General features: G+C 43.7%; 1 protein-coding gene across 2 annotated transcripts in view; it reads right to left on the reverse strand.

Moving 5' to 3' along the window:
• PARP12 (poly(ADP-ribose) polymerase family member 12) overlaps positions 1–24,059 on the reverse strand; it is a 44,343-nt gene extending 20,284 nt beyond the window's left edge. For both annotated transcript variants that reach the window (XM_052638912.1, XM_052638911.1), the window contains exons 1-5: positions 23,731–24,059; positions 19,438–19,573; positions 15,395–15,695; positions 12,869–12,967; positions 9,381–9,504 (exon numbers count right to left, since the gene is read on the reverse strand). In XM_052638912.1, coding sequence (XP_052494872.1) covers positions 9,381–9,504; positions 12,869–12,967; positions 15,395–15,695; positions 19,438–19,573; positions 23,731–24,059 — 989 coding nt within the window. The remainder of the gene's footprint in view (positions 1–9,380; positions 9,505–12,868; positions 12,968–15,394; positions 15,696–19,437; positions 19,574–23,730) is intronic.
• Between the last annotated feature and the right edge of the window lie 3,689 nt (positions 24,060–27,748).

Here is a 27,748-nt window from a genome sequence, read left to right on the forward strand (position 1 = left end):
AGAAAATATCCAATAAAACTATTTTTCAAGAATGAAGATGAAATAAACACTTTCAGACAAACAAAAAACACATCTTCCACCAGACTCTCACTAAACCAACTTCTAAAAGATGAATTTAAAAGAAAATGATCCACAAGGAAACATATGAACAAAGGATTGTGTGCAAAAATCCAAAATGATAAATGTCTAAATTTAAACAAATACTGACTATATAAAACGATGTTAATTTCTAACTCCTGGGATTAAGAAAATAATAGAGCAATTTTATACAACACATTTTATATGCCTGGCATTGTTCTGAGCGTTTTACACATTAATTTTTTTAATTCTCAAAATAATTAATCCTTTAATGTAGGAACTATTATTTTTATATACTTGACATAAGGAAAAACTGGGGCACAAGAAGACTAAGTAATTTGCCCAAATTCACACAGTGGTAAATGAGTTTGAATGGAACTAGTCAGAATTCAAGTGTTCAAGACTCTTTCATTGTTCAAGAGAATGATAAAATGTATTGATTAGCTTAAGTTGTTAAGCTAAAGTTTATTAAGTTAAAGGGTCTGTTTTCCAGAGTAACCACTAAAAGAACAGAAAGTCACTATATAACTTCCAAATTAACAGATGAGGGGGGGGAAAAAATCAAATGAGGAAACATCTAAGAGAAGACCAAAAAGAGAAAAGAAAAACAGAAAAAGCACGTCAAATAGCAAAAACAGACAGTAGAAATAGATTCAAATACAATCACAATGTGTAAATAGGCAATCCCAACAAATGAATAAACCATTAGAAAAAAAAGATTAAAAACAAAGATTGTCAAACTGAAAAAATATCCAGTTTTGTGATATTTACAGGAACTATATCTAAAATAGAAACAAAAGAGCTTCAAAGTAAAATAGTGAAGCGTGGCTAAAAGAAAGCAGGCATAGTTATACTAATATCAAATGAAACAGACTTACAGCAAAAAAAGCATTACTAGAAATATTAATAAAAAGCATTCATTTTATAGTACTGCCAGGTTCAATTTACTGGGAAGATAAAACTTTTAACTTCTATATACTTCATAATAGTTTTTAAAATATAAAATAAAAATTGATGGGATTACAAGGAGAAACCAACAGATTCATAGTGAATTGTTAACATACCTTTATGGCTAACTGATACAAGAAGCAGACAAAGAAATCAATAAAGATACAAAAGATTAGAGACACACAATTTACACCCATCTAACACCACATCCAAAACACTTTTTATACACAGAACTTTTACCAAAATTAATGATGTACTAACTTCCCTGATAGCTCAGTTGGTAAAGAATCCCCCTGCAGTGCAGAAGACCCCAGGTCAATTCCTGGGTCAGGAAGATCCCCTGGAGAAGGGACAGGCTACCTACTCCAGTATTCTTTGGTTTTCCTTGTGGTCCAGCTGGTAAAGAATCCGCCTGCAACGCAGGAGACCTGGGTTCACTGTCTGAGTTGGAAAGATCCCCTGGAGAAGGGAAAGGCTACCCATTCCAGTATTCTGGTCTGGAGAATTCCATGTGGTCACAAACAGTCAGACGCGACTGAGCAACTTTCACTTTCACAACAAAATTCAAAGTATCTGTTACTATAGAGCCTGACCACAATGCAATTCATTTAATTTTAAATTTAAAAATTAATTTTAAAATATACTTAGAAATAAACCATAGGTCATCTAATCTATGGGGTCAAAAAAGGACAACAGTCTGTTCCTCTAAAAAAGAAAAAAAATGAGTAATAAATCTCTGCAAAACTGATGAAGAAAAAAGGGGAGAAAAAAAGATTAAAAGTGTAAACGGGGACAAAATTAAAGATGGCATAGACACTAACAGGGATATTACAAGTAACTTTATGACAGTGAATTTTAAAATAAATAAAATGACCAAACTCCTAGAAAAAATATCAACTTACCAAGTGACTCAAGGAAAAACTGAAAACCTGACTGGTCCTATAATAATTATAAGAAACTGGGTCAATAGTTTAAAATCTTCCCAAGAATTAAACATCAAGACTAGAAACTTTTAAATGCATAATCATTCAGGAAAAAAATAACTCTAATTTTACATGGCCTTTTGAGAATAGAAAAAATATCCATCCCAATCTCATTTTTATGAAGCTAGTAATTTCATAAGATAAAAACCAGGCATCGTTATACTGTACATCTGTAACTTACATAATACTGTACATCAACTATACTTCAATTTTAAAAAACAGGCAAAGACAACAGGAAACAATTATAGACCAATCTTATTCAAACATAAATTCAAAAATCTTAAACCAAAGAGTGGCAATCCAAATTCACCATTGTGTGTGTGCGTGTACATGTGTGTCTACATATGCACAGCCATGACTTAGGCCTGGGAATGAAATGGACTTAACATTAGAAAATTAATGTAAATCACTGCATTAACAAGCAAAACAGAACAAATGATAGGCTTTTAATGCAGAAATTGCACTCAATAAAATTTAATTTCCATACACAAAGAAAAACTCCTGGCATATTAGGCATAAAATCAGAATTGATTAGCAATGATAAAGGTTCCAAACATTCACATATGCTTAAGGGAAAACATTTTGAAATTACTCCTTTTAAAATTAGGAAAAAAAGAATAATCTTCCTGTTATTTTCACTTCTGTTCAGCATGAGGAGTCTTAGCCACTATAATAAGGCAATCAAAAGAAATAAAATTTTTAAGAATTAAAAAGGAAAACTTAAGACTGCTATTCACAGATATTAATTTCTAAACATGTATCAAGTATATCAAGAATTATACAGATAATTCAAATAAATTATCAGTAGCTAAGATATTTCAGTAAAGTTGCAGGAGATAAGGTAGAAAAGTCAACTGCCTTTCTACACATCAGCAGGGAGAAAATAAACAAAAAAATTTAACTAGGGATGCAATGAAATGTTCCCTTGGTATCTCTAATTTTCTTGAAGAGATCTCTACTACTGCTGCTGCTGCTAAGTCGCTTCAGTCGTGTCTGACTCTGTGCGACCCCATAGACGGCAGCCCACCAGGCTCCCCCGTCCCCGGGATTCTCCAGGCAAGAACACTGGAGTGGGTTGCCATTTTAGTCTTTCCCATTCTGTTGTTTTCCTCTATTTCCTTGCATTGATCACTGAGGAAGGCTTTCTTATCTCTCCTTGCTATTCTTTGGAACTCTGCATTCAGATGCTTATTTATATCTTTCCTCTTCTCCTTTGCTTTTCGGTTCTCTTCTTTTCACAGCTATTTGTAAGGCCTCCTCAGACAGCCATTTTGCTTTTTTGTATTTCTTTTCCATGGGGATGGTCTTGATCCCTGTCTCCTGTACAATGTCATGAACCTCATTCCATAGTTCATCAGGCACTCTATCAGATCTAGGCCCTTAAATCTATTTCTCACTTCCACTGTATAATCAAAAGGGATTTGATTTAGGTCATACCTGAATGGTCTAGCGGTTTTCCCTACTTGCTTCAATTTCAGTCTGAATTTGGTAATAAGGAGTTCATGATCTGAGCCACAGTCAGCTCCTGGTCTTGTTTTCACTAACTGTATAGAGCTTCTCCATTTGGCTGTAAAGAATATAATCAGTCTGATTTTGGTGTTGACCATCTGGTGATGTCCATGTGTAGAGCCTTCTCTTGTGTTGTTAGAAGAGGGTGTTTGCTATGACCAGTGCGTTCTCTTGGCACAACTCTATTATCCTTTGCCCTGCTTCAATCTGTACTCCAAGGCCAAATCTGCCTGTTATTCCAGGTGTCTCTTGATTTCCTACTTTTGCGTTCCAGTCCCCTATAATGAAAAGGACATCTTTTTTGGGTGTTAGTTCTAAAAGGTCTTATAGGTCTTCACAGTAACGCTGAAGCAGCAGCTGCTTCAGCGTTACTGGTTGGGGCATAGGCTTGGATTACCATGATATTGAATGGTTTGCCTTGGAAACAAAGAGAGATCATTCTGTCGTTTTTGAGACTGCTTCTAAGTACTGCATTTCGGACTCTCTTGTTGACCATGATGGCTACTCCATGGGATTCCTGCCCACGGTAGTAGATATAATGGTCATCTGAGTTTAATTCACCCATTCCAGTCCATTTTAGTTCACTGATTCCTAGAATGTCGACGTTCACTCTTGCCATCTCCTGTTTGACCACTTCCAATTTGCCTTGATTCATGGACCTGACATTTCAGGTTCCTGTGCAATATTGCTTTTTACAGCATCTGACATTGCTTCTATCACCAGTCACATCCACAACTGGGTATTGTTTTTGCTTTGGCTCCATCCCTTCATTCTTTCTGGAGTTATTTCTCCACTGATCTCCAGTAGCATATTGGGCACTTACCAACGTGGGGAATTCCTCTTTCAGTATCGTATCATTTTGCCTTTTCATACTGTTCATGAGGTTCTCAAGGCAAGAATACTGAAGTGGTTTGCCATTCCCTCCTCCAGTGGACCACATTCTGTCAGACCTCTCCACCATGACCCATCCATCTTGGGTGGCCCCACACAGCATGGCTTGGTTTCATTGAGTTAGGCAAGGCTGTGGTCCATGTAATCAGATTGGCTAGTTGTCTGTGATTATGGTTTCAGTATGTCTGCCCTCTGATGCCCTCTTGCAACACCTACCGTCTTACTTGGGAACATTTCATGCAAAGGAGGGCAGAATAAAGGGCAGAAATGGTATGGACCTAACAGAAGCAGAAGATATTAAGAAGAGGTGGCAAGAATATACGTAAGAACTGTACAAAAAAGAGCTTCATGACCCAGATAATCACAATGGTGTGATCACTCACCTAGAGCCAGACATCCTGGAATGTGAAGTCAAATGGGCCTTAGGAAGCACCACTATAAACAAAGCTAGTGGAGGTGATGGAACTCCAGTTGAGCTATTTCAAATCCTGAAAGATGATGCTGTGGAAGTGCTGCACTCAATATGCCAGCAAATTTGGAAAACTCAGCAATGGCCACAGGACTGGAAAAGGTCAGTTTTCATTCCAATCCCAAAGAAAGGCAATGCCAAAGAATGTTCAATCTACTGTACAATTGCACTCATCTCACATGCTAGTAAAGTAATGCTCAAAATTCTCCACGCCAGGCTTCAGCAATACGTGAATCGTGAACTTCCAGATGTTCAAGCTGGTTTTAGAAAAGGCAGAGGAACCAGACATCAAACTGCCAACATCTGCTGGATCATGGAAAAAGCAAGAGAGTTCCCGAAAAACATCTATTTCTGCTTTATTGACTATGCCAAAGCCTTTGACTGTGTGGATCACAATAAACTGTGGAAAATTCTGAAAGAGATGGGCATACCAGAGCAACTGACCTGCCTCTTGAGAAACCTATATGCAGGTCAGGAAACAACAGTTAGAACTGGACATGGAACAACAGACTGGTTCCAAATAGGAAGAGGAGTACATCAAGGCTGCCTATTGTCACCCTGCTTATTTAACTTCTATGCAGAGTACATCATGAGAAACGCTGGGCTGGAAGAAGCACAAGCTGGAATCAACACTGCCGGGAGAAATAGCAATAACCTCAGATATGCAGATGACACCATCCTTATGGCAGAAAGTGAAGAGGAACTCAAAAGCCTCTTGATGAAAGTAAAAGAGGAGAGTGAAAAAGTTGGCTTAAAGCTCAACATTCAGAAAACGAAGATCATGGCATCTGGTCCCATCACTTCATGGGATGGGGAAACAGTGGAAACAGTGTCAGACTTGATCTTTTTGGGCTCCCAAATCACTGCAGATGGTGACTGCAGCCATGAAATTAAAAGACGCTTACTCCTTGGAAGGAAAGTTATGACCAACCTAGAGAGCATATTCAAAAGCACAGACATTACTTTGCCAACAAAGGTCCGTCTAGTCAAGGCTATGGTTTTTCCAGTAGTCGTGTTTGGATATGAGAGTTGAACTGTGAAGAAAGCTGAGCTCTGAATAATTGATGCTTTTGAACTGTGGTGTTGGAGAAGGCTCTTGAGAGTCTCTTGGACTGCAAGGAGATCCAACCAGTCCATTCTAAAGGAGATCAGTCCTGGGTGTTCTTTGGAAGGACTGATGCTAAAGCTGAAACTCCAGTACTTTGGCCACCTCATGTGAAGAGCTGACTCATTAGAAAAGACTCTGATGCTGGGAGGGATTGGGGGCAGGAGGAGAAGGGGACGACAGAGGATGAGATGGCTGGATGGCATCACCACCTTGATGGACATGAGTTTGGGTAAACTTCGGGAGTTGGTGATGGACAGGGAGACCTGGCGTGCTGTGATTCATGGGGTCGCAAAGAGTCGGACATGACTGAGACTGAACTGAACTGAGGGATGCAATGCACAGTATGATTAACTATAGTTAATGATGCTATATAGCAGTATTTGCATGTTGCTAACAGAATGAATCCTAAAAAATTCTCATCTCAAGAAAAATAAAGGTATTAAAGAACATTTAAATGAGTCGCTATATTATGATGTCAGTTCTCCCCAAACTGGTAATAGACAATGCAATTTCAAGTTAAAAAAAATCACAACAGTTTTTTTTGTGAAAACCAACAGGCAGATTTTAAAATTTCTCAAGAGGAGAAAAAGACCAAGAGGTAAGACAAACTGAAGGAAAACAAGGTGGGAAACTGCCTTACCAGATGCCTAAACTTACTGTAAAGCTCTTCTACATGAGACAGTGTGATACTGGTAAGAGACCACAGATCAATGAAGCAGAAGGGGCCAGAAAAAGAAGGGGCGTGTATTTGCTAACTCAACACCTAACACAGCACTGAAAACAGGTGCAAAAAAGATGGCCTACTTACAAAAGTAGTACCTGGCATCTAAGTCTGAAATTAATGTATAAAATATATTACATTTTGTCAAATCTGACTCAGTTTGGGTGGGTTTAAAAATCGACTGACTTCTGGAAATGAACAATGTAAGACAGCTGAACAACATGAATGTATTTAATGCCACTGAACCTTACACTTAAAAATGGTTAAGATGGTAGGTAAATTTTATGTCTGTTTCACCACAGTTTTTTCTTTTGCTGAGTAGAGTTTAACATTTGGCAGGGGATGTTGTTCTTTTGTCCATAAGATACAGAGGTGAATTACAAATGTATTTTTTAAAAAATCACCTGAAATACTTCTCTCTCTCTCTCTCTCTCTATATATATATATATCCCAAATATATTTTGGCTCACTTTTCTCAGTTTGGTTATTTTGGTGTTTTTTCCCCACATGGACTATTTTTGAAGTCTTTACTGAATTTGTTACAATATTGTTTCTGTTTTATGTTTTGGTTTTCTGGCCACAAGGCATGTGGGATCTTAGTTCCCTGACCAGATGGAACTTGTACTTCTTGCACTGGAAGGTGAAGTCCTAACATTTGGACTGCCAGGGAAGTCCCTGCCTCATTGCAATTTACTTTTTAAATATTTTTTTATGTTTTTAATCTTAACTTGTTATTTATTTTTTAATGCTTTACTTGTTTTAAAATCTTTCATGCTGGAGTGTGTTGGTTAACAATGTCGACTTAGTTTCAGGTGCACAGCAATGTGATTCAGTTATATATAAATATATATACACACACACATTTATCTATTGTTTGTCGAATTCTTTCCCATTTAGGTTACTGCAGAATATTGAGCAGAACTCCCTCTGCTCTATAGTAGTTCCTTGCTATCTGTTTGAAATATAGCAGTGTGTACATGGCAATCCCAAACTAAATGTTTAATTGAATATATTTTTTAAAGTGGTCTTTGGAAATTCATCTGCATAAGAATGAAACTGGACATATACTCCATCACAGGCAAGGAGAGGTTAATGCAGTCTTTAAAATGTTAAGAATTTTTGAAGAAAATTCAGGACAATTCTTTGATGGTCTCAGGATAAGGAAGAATTTCTTATGACACAAAAAGTAGAAACCCTCCAAAAAAAATGAAAAGAAAAAAACAGTATAAAACCATAAAGAAGAGGATAGAAAAATACTTCCCTTCATTAACAGATACCATAAGCTGACAGGAGGAGTTCATTTATTTTCAATATAGATTTAATACCCAGACAGTTGAATTCCAAAACTAAGGAAAAGCACAACCTTTCCCCTCAACAAAACAGGCAAACTACAAACACAGACATTTCACAGCAGAGAAAGCACAAGTGGGCACTGAGGAGACACCTTTCCTCACAAGGACTCAAGGATATGCAAACAGAGACCTCACTTTACACTGAAGACTAGAAAAGCGCAGATATCAAACTGCACCAAATGTGAGAGAGCCACGTCGTTACAGACCGCTAGTGGGGGTAGGAAGCGGTAGTCACTGTGGAAAACAGCCTGGCACCCACCAACAGAGCCGAGGAGGGACCAGCCTGGCTCCCAGCTGGCTCATCCCCAACACCTAACCCACAGAAGCACACGTGAACACATAAACACATGGGAACCGTCCAGAGCAGCTCCCTTCAGACCAGGTTCAAGGACAGGCAAGACTATCTGTGCTGACAGACGCTGGAATAGCAGTGGTTTGTGGCGTGGACACTGACTGGAAGAGGGCTGGAAGGGGGGCTTCTGGGTGATGAAAATGGTCTACAGCTGGATCAGGGCACTGGCTGCACAAGTTATGCCTTCCTCAAAATTCACTGACCTATATGCTTAGTAGCTGTGCATATCACCAAGTATCCATTTTAACTTAAAAAGCCTCAGAAAAGGAGAGGAAGAGAAGGGGGAGACTTAGATAAGGGCTGGCTACATGAGCCACTTAATCTTCCAAAAGGGGGATAATTTGTTTCACATACTTTACCAGCATCAGGTTGCACATAACTGTACCCTAAGCACAAATTTATTTTACCCACTCAAAAAACAGGCTCAAATTCTCTTCTTGGCAACATATGTTCCAAGGAATCCAAGATACAGTAAGCATTTGAAAATAAAGTTACTCAACACTTCCCCTTTTACTCTAAGTGAAAATTCTAGAACATACATAGAAAAGTAAAAAAAGACTGAATGATAAACAGCAGTTCAGCTGCATGACTTTACAGGCAAAGGCTAAAATTTCACAAATGACTACTTCTTGCTTTTCTGGACTAATCAATGAGGATATATTTACATGATCGATCCCAGCATCAAATAATTCAGAACTTACTTGGTACCCCTCCCTCACTCCTCTCCCCATAGCTCCTCCCTGAAAAAAGAGGAAGATGAGGGAACAGAGGCATCAACCACCAGCATGACCATCAGCCCTCAATTTCCAGCCCAGAGCCTCTGCTTGTAGACCAGGTAGCCTGCTTCATGTATGTGTGTGTGTGTGTCTGTGTCTGAAGCCCATCAAAACTCAACCCCACTGTGTCTAAACTTCTTATACTGCACACAAAAGCCCATGCACAAACAGACACAGATGATGTATTTCATACCCGTCTCTTGCAGGATTGCTATATGCCTCTTCAATAAGCTCCATTTTGTGCAAATCCTTCCACTTGCCTCCATCTAAGACTTGCCATCGATATGGCAAGTGGAAATGAACTTTACTGCACTTATCTGAAATAAAAATATAAAGAAGTAAGCACATTGGCAGCACACAGCATGGCCTAGTCCTGTGGTTCCCAATGGGTATGGTGCTGCCTGCTGACCTGGCAACATTTTAGCAATCTGTGAGGGAGCCTTTTTTAATGAAGTCATACCTGAGCATTTAGATACTGAATTTTATTATACACACTTTCATGTCTCCCTTTTTAACAGGACATTAAACACATCAAACTTTTATTTTAAAACTGTGTGTTAGTAGGTTACATTATGTATGAATTACATTTCATGAGAGTAAAGCAGCTGATCACGAGATGGTCAAAGCTACCATCCCTGCAGGGGGCAGTCTGCCCATGCATTATTGCCATGTATGTGACATTTGGATGGAGAGCGATCACACCAGAAATGGAGGCAGGTTCATCTCTACTAGAACCATCCCAACCCAAACAGGTCCTACCACAGGTGGGTCAGCAGCACGGTTCCAGTCTGCCTTGATCTTCGTGGCTACCAACATGCTCGCCCCTTCTCAACATACCCAACTCCTGGAATGTATTATACACATGGCCTGGGTCTGTGGTTACCAGCCAACTGCTCCCACTGCCTTCCCTGTGTTCCTCAGATCTGTCCCTCCTAGTACCTCCTGCCTGCTGTGCCTTGGCCAATGCCAGCAGCTCACCTGGAATGCAGCTCACACCCCCCTATACCTGCAGAGGTTCTAGTACATCCTGATGGAGGAATGTTGTGAGAGGAAAGGTAGAAAAGAAGTGCAATGGGAATCTCCACACTCTTGATACCTGCAGGATCTATATACTATTAAGTAGAAAGATACACAGCTGTGGAATGCCTCTATTTGGGTGAAAAAACAGAAGACAGGATTAGATATCTTCTCACTAAATACACATGTGGGAAGGGGAAGACTAGGTGGCTGGGCACAAAGGTATGAGGAAAGATTTGTTTTGAATTTTGAAATGAAAATATAGTCCACAAAAATCAAACATCTGTATCATTTGAAAAAAGGTACAAAATAGTGTGCATAGTGACCCTGTACAAAAAGAGACTAGATATACACTTCTGCTTGAATAAAATCTTTATGGAAGGATATTCAAGAACTAGTAATAAGGGCTGTTTCTGGAGGGAATCTTGGTGCTGGGAAAAAGGGGTGTGAGGAAGACATTTCTTACTGTCTTTTGTACATTCTTAATTCATCTTTCAAAGTAATAACAATGAAGTCTGGCTAATTTGACACCTGTCAAAGATGTGAATAAAGAATATTGAAAACTATTACAAATCAATAATGAGATCAAACAACCCCATAAAAAATGGGCAAAACAGTCACAAAAGACCATACACTGTATGATTCCATTTATATGAAATATCCAGGCAAACCCATAGAGACATAATGTAAAGATGTAGTTACCAGGAGCCTGGGGGTGGGGAGAAGGGCTCCCCACCCATTAGTGACTGCTAATGGGTTTCTTTGTGGGTGATGAAAACGTTCTAATATTGACTGTGATGATGGTTGCACAAATCTATGTTAAAAACCATTAAATAAATTGTATACTATGTGAAATATACTTAATATCTTAACAAAGGTGTTATTTGCCTGCAAAATAGGCAAAAGATTTAAACAGATACTTCACAGAAGATACGCAAACAGCCAAAAGGCACATGAAAATAAATGTTAAACATCATTACCTATCAGGGAAATACAAATGAAAGTCACAATGGATATCACTACTCATTTCCTAGGATGGCTAAAATTTACAGGACTGACAATACCAAGTGCTGACAATGATGCAGAGCAACCAAAACTCTACTACACAGCTGGTGGGAAAGCAAAATGGATCCACTTTGGAAGACAGTTTGGCAGTAACTTGTAAGGTTAAATACATGTTTACCATATGATCAGACATTCCACTTTGAGGACTTTACCCAAGAGATGAAGACATATATCCACATGAAAACTTGTACATGAAAACTGACAGAGGTTTTATTCATAAAAGCCCCAAACTGGAAATAACCCATATGTTCATCAATGTACATATGTATAAACAAATTGTAGTTAATCAATGCAACAGAATACATGATTACATTTTTTTAAAATTCTGGAAAAGGCAAATCTGATCCCCATCAACAAAAAGCAGATCAGGGACTGCCTTGGGTCAGGAAACTGGGTGGTGAGGATCAACTGTATGGGGGCATAAGAGCAATTTTTGGAATGAGAGAACTGTTTCACATCCAGATTATAGTGATAGTGATATGGACAAACATATTCACCAAAACTCAAAGGGTGCATTTTATTTTGTATTAATTATATCTAATAATGCTGATTTTTAAAAAACATATATATACATACACACGTACGTGTGTGTATCTCACACACTGTGTGTGTGTGTGTGTGTGTGTGTGTGTGTGTGTGTGTGTGTGTGTGTGTGTCTCACACTGCCTGACCTGGTATTCCATTTCCAGTAATCTATCCATGGTAAAATACATGTATACTCAGATGTTCAAGGAAAAATCATTCTAATCAAATACTAACAGAGAAAAAATCACCAAGACACACCATTAGGTAAAAGAAGTAGGTTAAATAATGCATATCACATGCTCCCACTTGTTGAAAAATATGTAAAACAAATATGACCACAGTTCCATGACTGGAAGGCTGAAGGAAGACTTCAGGCCTTACTCTGTACCATTTCACTCATTTACAAAGTGACAGTATTCATGAATTGCTTGGGTAGTTTTTTAAAGACTGAAAACAAAACAGGAAGTTTGGGTGTTTGTTTTTTTTTAAGAAGAGTCACCAAATTTGAGAAGGAATCATTCTTGAGTCAAAGCCAGGACATCAGCAAGAACAAAGATTTAGTAAAAATACAGTCTCTCTCACACACACACACAAAACATTTGCTATATCTGATAAGAAAGAGAGTATTGAGAGAAACTCCAAACTTAAATTCTCATCCCCCAAGAGTGCACACAGGGGTCTCCTCCTGAGAAGAGGGTGTTCCTAGGTTCTGAGGCATCTCTGAGACTACAACCTCCTTCTAGAAGAAAACTAGACTGGGCATCCGAGTGTTTCTGTGGGTTTGTGACCTCACACTAAGCTAACCAAGGGGCAACACCTGACATTCGTTTGCTGCATGAAACAGTCCCCCAAACTCATCTACAGTTTGATTTTTAGAAACTCAAATATTCAATAATTCTTACCACTCTCAACTCCCCAACAAAATCACTGAAGTGCCACCAGCTTGCAATTAAGAATGCCCGAACCTCTCTGGATAGGGGAGAGGACCTTGAGGGGTGACATCAGAGCAGAGCTCTGGGAACTGGAAGCAGCTGTCCCTCCTGCAACTGGACGAAGGGGTTTCCCCCAACTCACCTTGAAAGCTACAGCTCTTCCAGATATGGAACAAGCAGATCTGATCACTCTCCTCTTGGGTGGCAGTGTTTAGGGACACAGAACCTGTGTCTCTTCTTTCTACAAAGAAAGACCACAAAGATGTGTCACCAGTGCTTCTGATATGGGGCTGGAGTAGTTCAAGGTACAAAGGAGAGAGAACAGAATTCATTCATTCCTCTGCATGAGGCAAAAGTGGGCAAGGCAACCTCACAAAATCTTATAATGTTCTAGATGAAAGCACCCTCAGACACACAGGTGGACCCTCTCCGCCTTCTAGGGAGGAATCCGGGAGCCCAAGGCCATATGACTGCTGCCAAATCCAGGACATCATCGTTGGGGTGAGCTTTTTCTCAGCTCTGGCTGTGCACCCAATTCACTAGGAGACCTGTTTATAAACACAAGTGCTCAGCTCTCCCTCAGACTGACTCAATCAGAAGCTTTCAACAGTGGAACCTGGGACACTAATAGGGAGGGGTGGGGAACCACTAACCAACACATTTTCCTTCTGTATCTATGGCTGTGATTACCCCACAGAACAAGTGAAGGCTGTACTTTATGAACTAGATTTGATTCCAAAAGCAAATGAACTGTGAGAACTGGGTTCCAATACCAAGAAAAAATAATTAATGGAAAGCCTACAATTCAAAATGAAACCTAATTTAGGTTAATTATAAGAATTTCTCAGATGGCATAATGGTAAAGAATCCACCTGCCATTGCAAGAAGACACAAGAGACGCCAGTTTGACCCCTGGGTTGGGAAATATCCTGGAGTAGGCAATGGCACCCCACTCCAGTACTCTTGCCTGGAAAATCCCATGGACAGAGGAGCCTGATAGGCTGCAGTTCATGAGGTCACTAAGAGTCGGACATGACTGAGTGACTTCACTTTCACTTTTCACTTTCATGCAGTGGAGAAGGAAATGGCAACCCACTCCAGTGTTCTTGCCTGGAGAATCCCAGGGACGGGGGAGCCTGGTGGGCTGCCATCTATGGGGTCGCACAGAGTTGGGCACGACTAAAGCGACTTAGCAGCAGCAGCAGCAGCAGCAGACATCCACAGGCTGGACCTTAAAGCTCACACCTGTGGCACTTTAGAGGTTGCCTCCCTCTCCCTCCAGGGGCAGGTATCCTTCCCTGCCTTTTTAACAAGGCCATAATCTAACTGATACTCTTTAACAATCTATTAAAGCAAAATCGTTTGCTTCTAGGCTTCCTACTATTCGAAGAAACTAACCTAAAGGAATTGAAGAAAATGTAAAGGAAACATACAGTGAGGACACCTTTCAAATATAAATCTCAGATAAGTTTAGAGTGGTAAGTTAGTTTGCTGGTCATCCTGGCATTAATAATTTAGGAAGTGGTCTATTAAAAATCCTAGGTTATCAGTACAGCTAACAAGTTGGGGGAGCTGTGTCTCAGAGACACCAAGGTAGAACCAAGGCCCAGGACACTGCCAGGACATGGCAAGGACTCAAATTTGTTGAATGAGAAAATGGACTATCAGGATGGCCAGCCAGCAGCAGATAGTGTGAAATTCACAGGACACCAAGGCATAGTTGCCTCCCTGGTACTGAATCATGGTATTCACTTCCCACAGTGTAACAGGTACTCAAGAAATGCTTACTGGGACTTCCCTGGTGGTCCAGTGGTTAAGAATCCACCTTGCAATGCAGGGGACAGGAGTTTGATCTCTGGTCAGGGAACTAATAGCCGATGTGCGGCAGAGCAACTAAGCCCATGCAAGGCAATTAAGAGTCTGTGCTCTGTGACCAAAGATCCCGTGTGATGCAATGAAGATCCCACATGCCACAACTAAGACCTGACACAGTCTAGTCACAAGCTTTATATAAAAAGAGAAATGCTTACTAAAGAAACAATCTCTGCTCAAAATTCTTCCATATGCCTGTCGCTAAGCATGACATTCCTCAAAAAATAAAAAGTATCCTGGCAGGTTCACCATTCAACAAGTCAGTGACAACTGTGGCCCAGCAGGTACCACTTGGAGATGAGCACTGAACTAAGTAAATTTGCAATGATGAAAAAAAATTCCATTCATGTCAAAAGAGAGCCAAAATTAAAATATGCTTCATTCAAAAAAATAGATAAAATGTGACTCATGCACTTATCAAAAAAAAAAATCTCAACAGAACATAATGCAAAGGATGGCCCCAGAACTGTAGAGCATGGCATTCTTAACTGCAGGGTCCTTCACAGGAAAACAAGCTCTCCAGGGCAGAAGAGGGAAGACTAGATAGGGAGAAGCAGTATCACTCATCTCCACGCAGATCTCAGGCCCAGAGGGAATTCACCCACAGTCCACACCAACCCAAATTTGTTTAAAATGTGTTTGTTCACAGCTCTGATTTCAACTCATCTTCACAGCCCCCACTGCCTGGAAAGGGGTGGCCAACTCCCTTTTTCTCAGAGCAGCATAGACTTGCCCAAAGTTACACATTCCATTTGGCAGCCAGCTGGAGTCCAGGAGCCCGAGCCCAGAGCCTTACCGGAAGTCCCCTGTGACTGCGAGGGTAGAGGTGGCACCCGGATGGAGGCAGAGCTCTTACTCTTGATGTCATGAGCATTTCTATAAATGGAAGGCAGCTTGCTCACCAGCTCCGGCCTCATACCCAACTTCTCCAGTTTTTCCAGGTTCTCAGAATTAGAGAAATCATGGGATCTCTTACAGCCAGTGCCAAACTTGCATTCACCCTGTGAAAAATACTGGCAGACATGGAGCTTGATACAGTGCTTTTTAAAGGAACAAGAGCCATACGGTCCATCTCCTTTGTTGTAATGAAGGCAGATCTGTTAACGAAGAAGGAAAAAAAGACAGGAGCTTAGAAAGGCCTCACATGACACTACCTCCTTACTGAGCAGTCTCTGGTTAACTGATGTTCCTCCAGAGACCTAGCCAAGGCTGTGACCCTCTCGTGACATGGGTCACAAGCTCTGAGAACACCCCTCACTCTAGATGAACAACTGCCCTTGGTAAATGGGAACCAAGAGGACAGCAGACTGCCCAGAGAAAGCCTCTCTGGTTGGAAAAAAAAAAAAAAACTTCCAGCTGATCAGAGCTGCTCCCTTCATGAGACAACATTTTAATGTAACTCACACAGGAGCATCCTAACAATCCGTGCATTCTACAGACCGCCCCCACTTCACTGATTCACCAACTCCCTCTAACCCAGAACCTAGCTTCTCCCAACTCTTTTTTTCTCCAATTTCAGGTCAAAGAGGCTCTGAGGGTTTCAAGAAGGCCAAATACAGCCCTTTCAAAATAAGACTCAGTGAAATTAATGGGCTTGCTCTGAGTCACAGTTATCTAGCACACCTGGCACAGGTGGTGTCTGCTGAACTGGGTTGTTGGTAAGGTGGGGCTTGAACTTCAATCAGCTGTTCCTTCTCCTCTACATTCCACATTCCTAGAGCTGGGAACCAAGCCAGAAACCATCATGGGCCCACCCACTCAACTCATAGGCATCATATCAAACAGAGTGCTGCAGAACCCAGACCTAGATCATCAGGGACCACCTTCTGGGGATGGAAGCCCCGGGGAGAAGATTAGCAACAGCTGGTCCCTAACTTTGATCCAGTCACTTACAAGCTGCCTGACCTCAAGCAGGCCACTCACCAGCTCTGAGATTCTGTTCCTTAATCCCCTAAATGGGACTAATGCCATCTACAAAGCTGGGCTATTGTGAGAATTAAATGAAAAATATATAAAGTGACTAGAACCAGTGGGTGCTCAGTTCATGGCAGCAACCCCTCAACAGTCATCTGAAGATGAGGGGACTAGCCTGAGAGCAGCAGTCCTGAAGGAAAGCAGCACTGGATCCGAGCTTCTAGCCTGTGTGATAGCACTGGGTCCTGAACCACCTCACACAGCCCAGGAGACAAGACTGCACATTCCAGATGATTCACTTCTGCTGATTCACTTCTCATACCACTAACAAGGTGATTGCTCCAAAAAGTTAATGCCTACCCTCCCAACACAACCTCGCTCCAACTCCCTCCTGTGACACAGGAGGCTGTGCAGATGAACCTCCACCCACCTAGTTCTCTCTCTCCCTCCCACCCTAAATCCAGGTCATGCTGACGTACACACTGTGTCCTGACCAGGCAGGCTCTCTGCCTCCCTCTTCCCAGACCTTCATCCTCCACTCATCCTCCAGCACTCAAAGCAACCACCATCTGCTCCAGGACTCCTTCCCTGGTGCCCAAACTGTGCCCCTGAGACCAGAGCACCAACTCCAACTAAAGCACTGACAATCCCACTAAAGCACTGACAACCAACAGCACCTTGCTATCAACCGCCAACTTGTCCCACCCAGTAGCTGTGCCCCGCCTGGAAGAGCAGAAGGGGCTTCTCATCTCCTTAATGCCAGTGCCTCACCTGTAGTGGATACGCAACAAAGATTAACTGAATTAAATTGATACTAATTTTCAAAAGGCAAAGAAAATCAATTAATACATATTATGTACCAGTCATTTGCTCTATAGCATCTTTCTCAAATATGTGATTCAATTGAATAATAATTCATTAAAATATAAATATTTTGTTATTAAATATCATTAACATATATCCATCTCATCTCTGTCGCCTCATCCAAGGAGGGCCAGAACAGCCCACAGAACCCAGGCTGGCCAGAGAATGACCGCTCAGATCTGCTGCAGAGCACAGCCAACACTCGGCCTGGCTGCCATCCTCCTTACACAGAGTCCCCGCTCTCAGAGGCAGGCCATTCTGGAGAGACACAGATGTTGCCAACAGGGACTTCAGCTCAGAGCTTTGTGCTGGCTGGGCAGAAGCTTATGGGGAACTGCAGCGCAGTCAGGATCCTTTCTGACCCAATCTCCTTTCCTTCCCCTCTCCTGCCACAGATTTCAGGGCACCATCACCACATGGAGGCTCCCCCACCTTCCTCTGCTTCCCCGAAATAAATCTCTCCCACTTTCAATTACATCTTGGTGTCCACTTCTCTTAGGACTTGAACTCGTCCATGACCACTGCAGTGAGCTTCAAAACAAGTGGTTTCTGTCTGAAGTACAGTATGAGAATTCACAATGACCCAAGTTAGAAAACTGCCCCACAGACCTCCAGAGCCCCGTGGTACCTGCATTTTTCTAAGTCCTGCTAGACAAGAAGGGGCTGGCTGGAATCCCAACCCCCACTAAGCTCTGTGTAATAACTGGCTGCAATCATTGGCCAAACAAGCTCCCCCAACTGCTGGGGTCCAGCCTCAGCAGAGTCCAGGGATACCCTCAAGATGAACGGCACTGGCGAACGAATGAATGACACGGGGAGACCAAGCTTCAGTGAGCGAGGCCCGAAATTTTATTTTCAAAAGGGGCTTTTATACCCTGACTTGTACATAGAGGAAAATGAAAGATGCAAGGTCATGCAGAGTCAGCTCAAACACTCCAGCGGTTTTGCCCGTATCGAAACCAGGATTTTTTTCTGCATACCTTTCCTATAAACAAGGGTCCTATGTTGTGTACATTATCTTCTGGCCTTGGAGGCCTGTTGACATTTTATGACCCTTTTTTGATAAAGGTTGATCAACCAGAAAACTTGTTTTCCCTTGAAGTGTTTTTTCTTTATACCTCTAATCTGTGTCAGCCTCAGAAAGTACTAAACAAAGTTACATTCTCATGGAGCAAAGGTGCAGTGGGTTACAACAAAAAAAAGAACTTATTAGCTCAAAGGTCTGATGTGGTTAATACCAAGGCTACTACCTGTTTTTTTTACATTCCAACTATATTAACTAATGCACTCCCAGGCACACAATGGATAAGGGATATGGGAACCTGGCAGCAAGCATTGGCTCAACAATGAAACCCTTCACCAGTATTATTTTAATAAAACTTTTTTACCCCTCAAAGGGCTCTATATTTTTTGAATGCTTAGGGTTCCCGTGTCATGGTTGGGATGTTGTGAACAAGCATATGCGTAAGGTATAAGAGTCTGGATAAACCTGCCAAGCAAGCTAGAATGCTAACAGTGGGGTTTGAATTGAAATGCTCCTTTCATGTCCAGGAGACTTATCAACTAGAGCCCTAAGTTGATTTTCTCCAGAGAAAGGTGGTCGGGGATAGGCCCCTGTTAATGTCAGAAGAGTTGGTGAAAGCATAATATAGTAAACAGTAGACAGACAGATTTTGGTTTGGGGTAGATGCTAGAGCAGGTCCAGGGAGTCCCTCGAGTCCTGGTCTGCCTTGCTTGTCAGGTCTCCTCCACATGACCTTGTCATGGGTGGGATCTCCCGTGCTGGCTGCCGGCATCCAACATCACAGAAGCCCTGCTTAGGAGGTACCAGCCCAACTGACATAGAAGGAAAGAAGGCTTCAAGAAGTGGCAAGGTTGGTACAAGGTCACAGATCTAAAAATCAGCAGAGGCAGGAATCCAGTCCAGGGCTCCCAACAGGCAGACCTCAGTGATCACTGTTGGGCCCCTGGAGTTTCTTCTGCTATAGTGTTTCCCTGTCTTCCAACTTCCTGGCCTCTTCCTCATCACTTACCCTCGGGCCCATCCCTCCTGGCACTCACCTCTGGCAAGAGCAAGGGGTCGTTCTGAAACAGGAGCATGCAGAGCTCACCGAAGTTGAGGTGGTCCAAGCCATGTGTTTTCAGCACGCTTACGTTGTGATTGGACATCAAGTTGTGACCGTTCCTACAGTCCTTCCTGCAAACAAACAGGGCTAGGGTCACAGCTGAAATGCCTCCCCACCAAACTCTTATGCTGAAGTCTTAACCCCCAGTACTTCAGAAGTGACTGTATTTGGAGTCTTTCAAAAAAGTGATCAAGTTAAAAATGAAGTCACAGTGGGGGTGGGAGTTGGGGGGGAGCAGGGGCTAATCCAATCTGACTGGTGTCTTTATTAAAAAAAGGCAGGCGGGATCAGGACACAGAGAGAAGACAATGTGAAGATACAAGGAGAAGATGGCATCTACAAGCCAAGAAGAGATGCCTCAGAATATGCTGACAGTGTGACCTCTGACTTCTAGACTCCAAAACTGTGAAAAAATAAGTTTCTTAAGCTACCCAGTCTGTGGAACCTTATTACAGCAGCCTGAGCAAACTGAAACGACTGGCAAAATCAATCTTTAAGATAATTTTTCAGGAATAGTTCCTGACATTGTTAAAAACATCAGAGAAAACCTGCATGTCCATTAAAAATCATAGTGCTCATCTGTAAAAGAAGAGATGGTACCTTGTGAGTTCTAGGCCCAGGGAAGCACCTCTCAGCAGGTATTTAGTGAGATTTACAGGGCCATTTCCCGAACAGTCAGTGTGCCAGTCACTGAGCACTTACTGGCATTTAACATTAGCTGAATAAATGAGTGTGGATGGCTTATGATTACAGGTGTGTATACACACATATACACAGACACACCATTGAGGCCCAGCCCTTTTTCTGCTCCCTTCTTCCAGTCTTTTGATCAACAATTGCCTCTTGAAAACTCACTGTGAGCCAGGAACTGGCATTATGCCCCAAAGAGCCAAAGATAAGCCTTCAAATGATCACCTGGGTCAACAGAACCCAGCAGAGTCAGGTAAATCACATCTGCTTGACTCAGACACTGCCATACCTATGATAAGCATCTCAAAAGAAAATTGAATCACTGACTAAACCCGTACTTCCCCTGGGCTCCCCCAACGCAGTAAAAAGCAACTTCCCTCTTGCACTGCACAGGCCAAAAACCATGGAGTCATCCAACCCCGCTCCTCTCTAGTGGATACACAGACATCGAGAAGACTCTAAAATGTGGGAAGCACAAGGTCAGCTGTGCTCAGAATCCATCAGCAAACACAGCGGCACCTGATCCTGACAGGAGTGGGGAAGCAATCAGGGAGGGTGCCTGAATGGTATAAAGTCTAAGCCTGATACTAAGGGCTGAGGAACCAGGCACGGAGAGCAGAAAAGACCATTCTAGGCAGAAAAGTGAAAGTGTTAGTCGCTCAGTAGTGTCTGACTCTTTGTGATCCCATGGACTGCAGCCTGCCAGGCTTCTCTGTCTATGGAATTCCCTAGGCAAGAATACTGGAGTGGGTAGCCATTCCTTTTTCCAGGGTATCTTCCTGACCCAGGGATCGAACCCAGGTCTCCTGCACTGCAGGCGGATTCTTTAAGATCTGAGGCACCAGGGAAGCCCCATTCTGGGCAGAGGGGCTTCATAATTACAATGATCATGATGATGATAATGGCTACTAAAAGGGCATTTATCACAAACCAGGGTTTGCTTAAATGTTTTGTGAGTTAACTCATAGTGTCCTCAACAAGCCTATAAGGTGGGTAATACAATCCCATTTTGGAGATAAGAGAACTGAGGCTCAGATAAAAACTAATTTGTCCAAGATCACTCAACTGGCAAGGGGCAGAGCCAAGGCAGAGACAAGGCAGGCTTGTCTTGGGGCTGGGTTCTTGACCACTTGCTCACTGTCCCCTAAGCAAAGGATGGAATAAGGGACCTGGGACCCTCTCCAGAGGTCACCAACAAAAGCAGCAGTGATGATCTATGTCTGCAACAGCTGATCCTGCAGTTGAGGAGGACAGAGAGCTTCACAGGGAAAGCACAGAACATGCAGCTGACCACACCCTCTCTCTCTTATGTGATCCGGAAACAGTCAAAGAAGGAAGGTTCAAGAAACTGTCCTGTGTAAACCACAAAGAAGATGGAAAAAAAAAAAAAAAAACAGAACTCAAGATCATCCAGGCCTATAAATACTAGACTTCCAAGACACAATCTTACCCCAATTTTGGGAATTAGCCTATCTAAAGATAGCAGGTCTGTTATCTTTATTTTACCAACTACAGACATCAACAAGACCCACTAGTGATCTGTCATTAGATCCCTCCATCTACCACCTAATCTACCTTCCTCTCTGCATGTGGCTCCTCCTTCCACCCTGAGATGCTGCCTCTCCACCAGCCCCTGAAGGCTCAATTGCCCTGGCGCTCCACCCTCAGCTTCCACCTCAGATCAGACCCACCCTTGCTACTGCAGCCATAGTAAATGCTGCCCCCAAACTCCCCAAACCTGCATCTCAGTGTCCTGGCAATCCTCCCAAGTTTCAGACCTGGAGAGCTACCCTCTGGGCACTCTTCAAAACAAAACCCTCTCCCACTCTCTGTCAACAGTAAGAAAGATGTCATCTCCGAGTGAATGATAATAAAGAAAAATGAGTCATCAATTATCGAATCCTGTCACCCTCCTCTTACCAGCTCTCCCAAATTTCTCATACATACATCCGTTCCTCATAAGGCCTTATCTGGGTCTTGAAATATTTGAATCTAAGGATTTCTGGGCAGCTGCTTCTCAGGGACATTTACCAGCTCCTTCTGCATCCAGGCAGAGACATCCTGTGGTGCTTGGGTCATGGACAGAAAAATAGCTACCATTCCAGAACTGGCCCATAAAAATCTCCCACTAGCCCTCTACTATCCATCTTCCCTACCTGCTCCTTGGAACCTGATACCCAGACAGCCTTTAGGAGTCATGGGTTGAAGAGGACAGAGTCTAGATCTGCCAGCCTGGGTCCCTAAATGACTATATGGATCAAGGTCCATACTTCACGCTGTTAAATCTCACAATTAGACCTGATGTGAGCATGAAGTAAGGTCTATCCTGTTGAGGCAGAAAAAAGAAAAATAACTAAAATTCTTCCAGATGACTGGACTAGCTTCCAAATGGAATCATCATAAGTAAGTAAATAAAGTCACTCAGTCGTGTCCGACTCTTTGTGACCCCATGGACTGCAGCCCACCAGGCTCCTCAGTCCATGGGATTCTCCAGGCAAGAATACTGGAGTGGGTTGCCATTTCCTTCTCCAGGGGAATCTTCCCAACCCAGGGATCAAACCTGGGTCTCCCTCATTGGAGGCAGACGCTTTAACCTCTGAGCCACCACTATGAGCATGCATACCACTATCTAAGCTATCTTCCTACAATGCACACCTGATGGCTGCGCTCTTCTGCTTCTTGACGAGCTCCCATTACCTTCAGGGTGAGGTCCCAATTCTTTAGCATTTACCTCTTGAATCTACCCCACAAATCTCACTGAGCGCCTGCCAGGTACAGAGCACAGAACTGAGGGCCGGGAGAGGCCAGCCAGGACGAAGACGGAGGAGTCTCTGTTCTCCTGAGTTTACGTTCTACTGAAAACAGTGGGGAGGCCATGATAGGCGCTATGAGAAAAGTAAACAAAACGTGATGGAGAAGAAAGAAAGGGGCTCAAAGGAAAGAGATGCCTGAGTCGAGCTGAAGGATACACCAGGCAAACTAGAAAAGGTGGTCCAGGAGAGCAGAGGTCACCCGATGAGCAAAGGCTGGAGTTATACCCGGGCCGGAAGGGCACCCTGAGGAGCCCAGGATGGAGGGCCGGCGAGGACCCGTTCAGTTCCCTCAGGGGCACTGGGGGCCAGGGTTAGAAGCTTGCATTGTATTCCAAATGCAACGGAAGCCTCTGGCGTCTAGTCAGCAGGTGAAGAGCTTTCAAAAGATCCCTTCCGTGGCGGGCCAGAGAGCGCTGAGCGGCCCTCAGAGCGGGCTGTGGGCCCCGGGGGCCGCGGGCCCACCCCCACCCCGGTTCGGCCACTCCCAGGCTGTCCCTCCCCGTGCTGGGCCCTCGGTCCCTCTCCGAGGCCACCGCTCGACGCGGAGGCCCACGCCCAGTTCCACGTATTCAGAAAGCGCTCAATAAACGTTCGCTGAAGTGAAAGGAGGGGGAGGGGCGCAGGCCAAGGTACAGCCCCCTCATAATCTCTCCCCAAAAATGACGAAGGGCGGGGAGCGAAGAAGACGCCCTCCCCGCGGTCGGGCTCCCGGCGCGGCGCCTTACCCGTCCCTGAGGAACTTGCACTTGCCGTAGAACAAGAACTTGCAGAGGTGCAGCTGCGCGCACAGCCCCGCGCAGCCCGGCTTCGGGCCCAGATGGGCGCCGCAGAGCCGCAGCGGCGACACGGCCAGCACCACGCGCTCGACGGCCGCCGCGCCCGCCCCGGCCGCCCGCTGCGCCACCACGAAGCGCCCGCGCTCCCGCAGCAGCCGGTCCAGCACTTCGCCGACGACGCTCGGCCGCACGCGGCGCCGTAGCTCCTCCAGCTCCAAGGCGCCCCCGGCCGCGCACAGCACCTGGGTCACCTCACGGAGGAGGGCGGCCGGCGCCATTGTCGTCGGGCCCGCGACTGGAGGGGCGCAGGCGGCTCCCGCGGGGAGGAGACTGCGGCTGAAAACGAAACTGAAAGCTCCCCCCGACCGGGGGAGAACAGAACCCATTGGCTTCGCCACGCCTCCGGCTCTCAGCTGAGCGGAGCTCGGCGCCTTCCGGCACCGGGCCCCTCAGCTGTGCGCGCCCGCCCCGTCGGAAGCCCGCAGGAGCTTCTTCAGCGTCCGGGGGACTCGGCGACGAGTCCCCTCAGAGTGCTGACAGGAAGAAAGTCAACCCAGCCTAGGGGTCGCGCTTGGCGTTCTGGTAGCGCCTTCGCCGGGACGAGGCTGGGTGGGGCCGCCCGAGAGCGCGCGCCGCCCGCTTTTGACCCGGGCGTCGGGAAATAGCGCGGCAGGCGGACCGCGCACCTTTGCGCCGGGCGCTGGGCGGAGCGGCCTGGGACGCGCACTTGCGAACCGCCAGGCGGCGTCGCGCGAGTCAAACGCTAGACGCTGAGGGAAACCGCGAAGACGCCCTGGGGCCCCCTCAGGTGGAAGCAATCACCCAGAGTCGCGAAGGCGGCCTCAGTGTTACTTTCTGTTCGGCGCAGGCTGTGAATCCCTTGTTTTAAACGCGAAAATCCCTTCTTTTCAAAGGAAAAGCCATTTCTCCCCGCGCCTGCTGAATGGACTATATTAAAGGCCATGGGGGCACAGGAACACCTCACGGACATGGCTGACTGACATGTGACGTGTTAGAGCCCTTTGGAAAAATAATCCCGAAACAGTTACTAATGTTTAATGTGCGTGATCTTTGACCCATTTTTCTGAGAATCTTCTAGAAGTAAAAGGAACGGTAGATAAGGTACGTACAGAACCACTTGTGTGGAGGAAGTAGGGAGATGGGAGCAACGCGGTTGATCGTTATCCAGACTGGGACACAGCTCTAACCAGCGAGCGTTAAATCTGTGCCTATTGACCTGGAAAGACATCTATGATGTGTTGTGAAGTGAAAAAAGAAAGCTGTATAAAAATGTCTAAATCGGTAGCAAGAAGCGAATCCCCTGTGTGCGTGTGTGTGTGTGTGTGAAAAATACTTACCGTAGTCTATTAACTTAAAATGAACATAAAATTCTAGTTTTAATATTACTACCAAAGTGCTATTAAGTGCTGTTAAGCTACCAAAGATCTATTAAGTGTATGGATGAAGAGTAGATAGTAACACGGACAGATGAAAATGAATCAGTTAGGGGATGGAGTGAGGAGCAGTTTTTCTCCTGGATTTTAATTGCTTAAAAAAATTGTCATTGTGTATTTTTTAATAAAACTGTATTTTACGTTCAGTTTTATTTATTTTTGGCCATGCTATGGGGCTTGCAGGTTCTTAGTTCCCTGAACAGGGATTGAACCTGGGTCCCCGTGGTGAAAGTGCTGAGTCCTAACCACTGAATCACCAGGGAATTTACTAAACTTTTAAATTTTAATTGTGGTTTTAGTACAGTTTGACAATAAAATAACATTTTTTTAAAAAAGGTGATTTTGCTATCTGAAAGCTTGGTTTGCCTTTTGGTGAGTGTTGAGCCAAAAGACACAACCAAGTCAAAGATCCATCAGGAGAAAGGATTTATTACCTGCAGCAAGTAAGAACACTGGTGATCTTTCCCAAGGCACTGTCTCCCCAAACAGCAGAATTGGGGAAGGTTTAAGCTAAGGGTATATGCATATTCATGAAAGGACTTGAGTAGAAGTCAGCATAGAATTGGGGTAGACTGACAGAGCCCAAGCTTTAATTGATTGCAGTCATGAGGTTCAGAAGAGGTCAACAACATCAGGCCTTAGTTTCCAGTTGATCTGCTGGTTGAGCACCTGTTGTTGCTTAGTCGCTAAATTGTGTCTGACTCTTCAACCCCATGGACTGTAGCCTACCAGGCTCTTTTATCCATGGGATTTCTCAGGTAAGAATACCAAGGTGGGTTGCCATTTCCTTCTCCAGGTTGAGCACCTGAGGGGTGGTTAACTTCTGCAGAACAGCTCGAGAAAGTGCTTCAGACTCATCTTTACCATTGAAATAGAACTGGGAGTCTTTACAACTGCTTTGTTATCTTTGCTGTTGTTACTTCTCTTGCCTGTTAACAGTTTGTCCTTTTGTTCCCTTAAGATCATTATTACTGAGACCTGTTCAAGGGCAAGCATTGTGGCCAGAACTAGATCTCAAAATAGCTTAGGCCTAAAATGGCTTCAGCCAAAATGGCTTCTCTTCTGTCAAGGAAGCCATGCTTGGTTTTCTTTCCCCAGGGATCCCCTACCTAATCTGCTTACAGGATAACAGTGGAGGCAGAGGTTGTAATATGTACAAATCTAGGAATGCTAAAGATTGCCGTCAGTCCTTAGAGGCTTGGAAAATGCAAGGAAGGATTCTTTGGAGCCTTCAAAGGAAACACAGCCCTGCCAATGTCTTGATTTCAAATTTCTAGCCTCCAGATCTGTGGGAGAATAGATTTCTGTTGTGTTAAGCCCAGTACTTTGTTATTGCAGCCTAGGAAACTAATTTAGGCTTCTATTTTCCCAGTAAGACATGGAGAAGGATTATCAGCTGCAAGTGGGGCTAGAGTAGGGGCCAGGGAGGGAGAAGATACGACCCAGGGATCATATCAATGGCTAGATTAGTTGCTTCCAATATTCAGGGAAGTTGGGTTCAGCTTGGATTTGGGTTTTGCCCTTTGAATTCAACCTTGAATGGAGATCAGAGCAAGTTTTGGAGGGCTTTTGCAAAGGATAAATTGTATTAATAGATCATGAAAACCAGTCTGGGTTGAAAGGAGAGGGAAGGTGAAGGGAGTGTAAGAGATAAATAATAATTGGACATCCAAGTTAGAACGACCCCTGCAGGGGGCGGGGGGGACATTGCAGGGATGAAAACTTGGGGAATACATGACACAGAGTAGATAAATAAGTAAATAAAGACAACAGACAATAGTGAAGGCATAGAAAGTAAAAAGAGTTGGGAGGATAGAAGATGGTGAGCAGAAAGTGGTGACTTGAAACTTAGTAGAATTTGTCTATGAGGGAATTAAATCCTTATATAGGGATTGAACTTGTTTTGAAATGTCCTGCTGCTGTTTATGGGAAGTTGAAGTCACCTCATTTGTTCTAGGAACAATCACTGTGTAACCCCTCTGTAGTGTGTATTATAGGGAACATGGGAGTCTCATTGTCTGAGCAACCCTATAACAAGACCTTGTTACTTTGTGGCTTGACCACACTGCCCTCCCAATACCCTGGGTTACACAGAGCTGGTCTCTGGGGAGGAGGAGAGGACAGCAATTCCTTCCTTGATCATCACCCTGCCCCGGAATTAAAGCAGAAGGAGCAGCACCCATGAAGGACCCTGCCTCAAAACTCTGGAAATCTTGCTCTGTGGAATCCAGTAACACCTTCAGGAAGCACCTTTTCCTTTTGATAGAAAAAAAAAGTCCTCTCATAATCTAATCTGTTTAGTTTTACACAGTAACCATTAGAATAATCTGTATTTCAAATCAAGTCACATAAAGTTTGCAAAGCATTACCATAAAATTTTCAGTTTTAGGTTCTAAGGGAGGGGGAGATTGGGGAGGGAATGATGAAAATGAGGACTATCCATATTTGTTCACCTGTTTATTCAATGTATTTTTAGTATGCTAAACTCTGGGGATGCGAAGAACTAACTCATT

Source organism: Budorcas taxicolor, chromosome 4 (assembly GCF_023091745.1).
Source record: "Budorcas taxicolor isolate Tak-1 chromosome 4, Takin1.1, whole genome shotgun sequence".
In the NCBI taxonomy this organism is placed as follows: Eukaryota; Metazoa; Chordata; class Mammalia; order Artiodactyla; family Bovidae; genus Budorcas; species Budorcas taxicolor.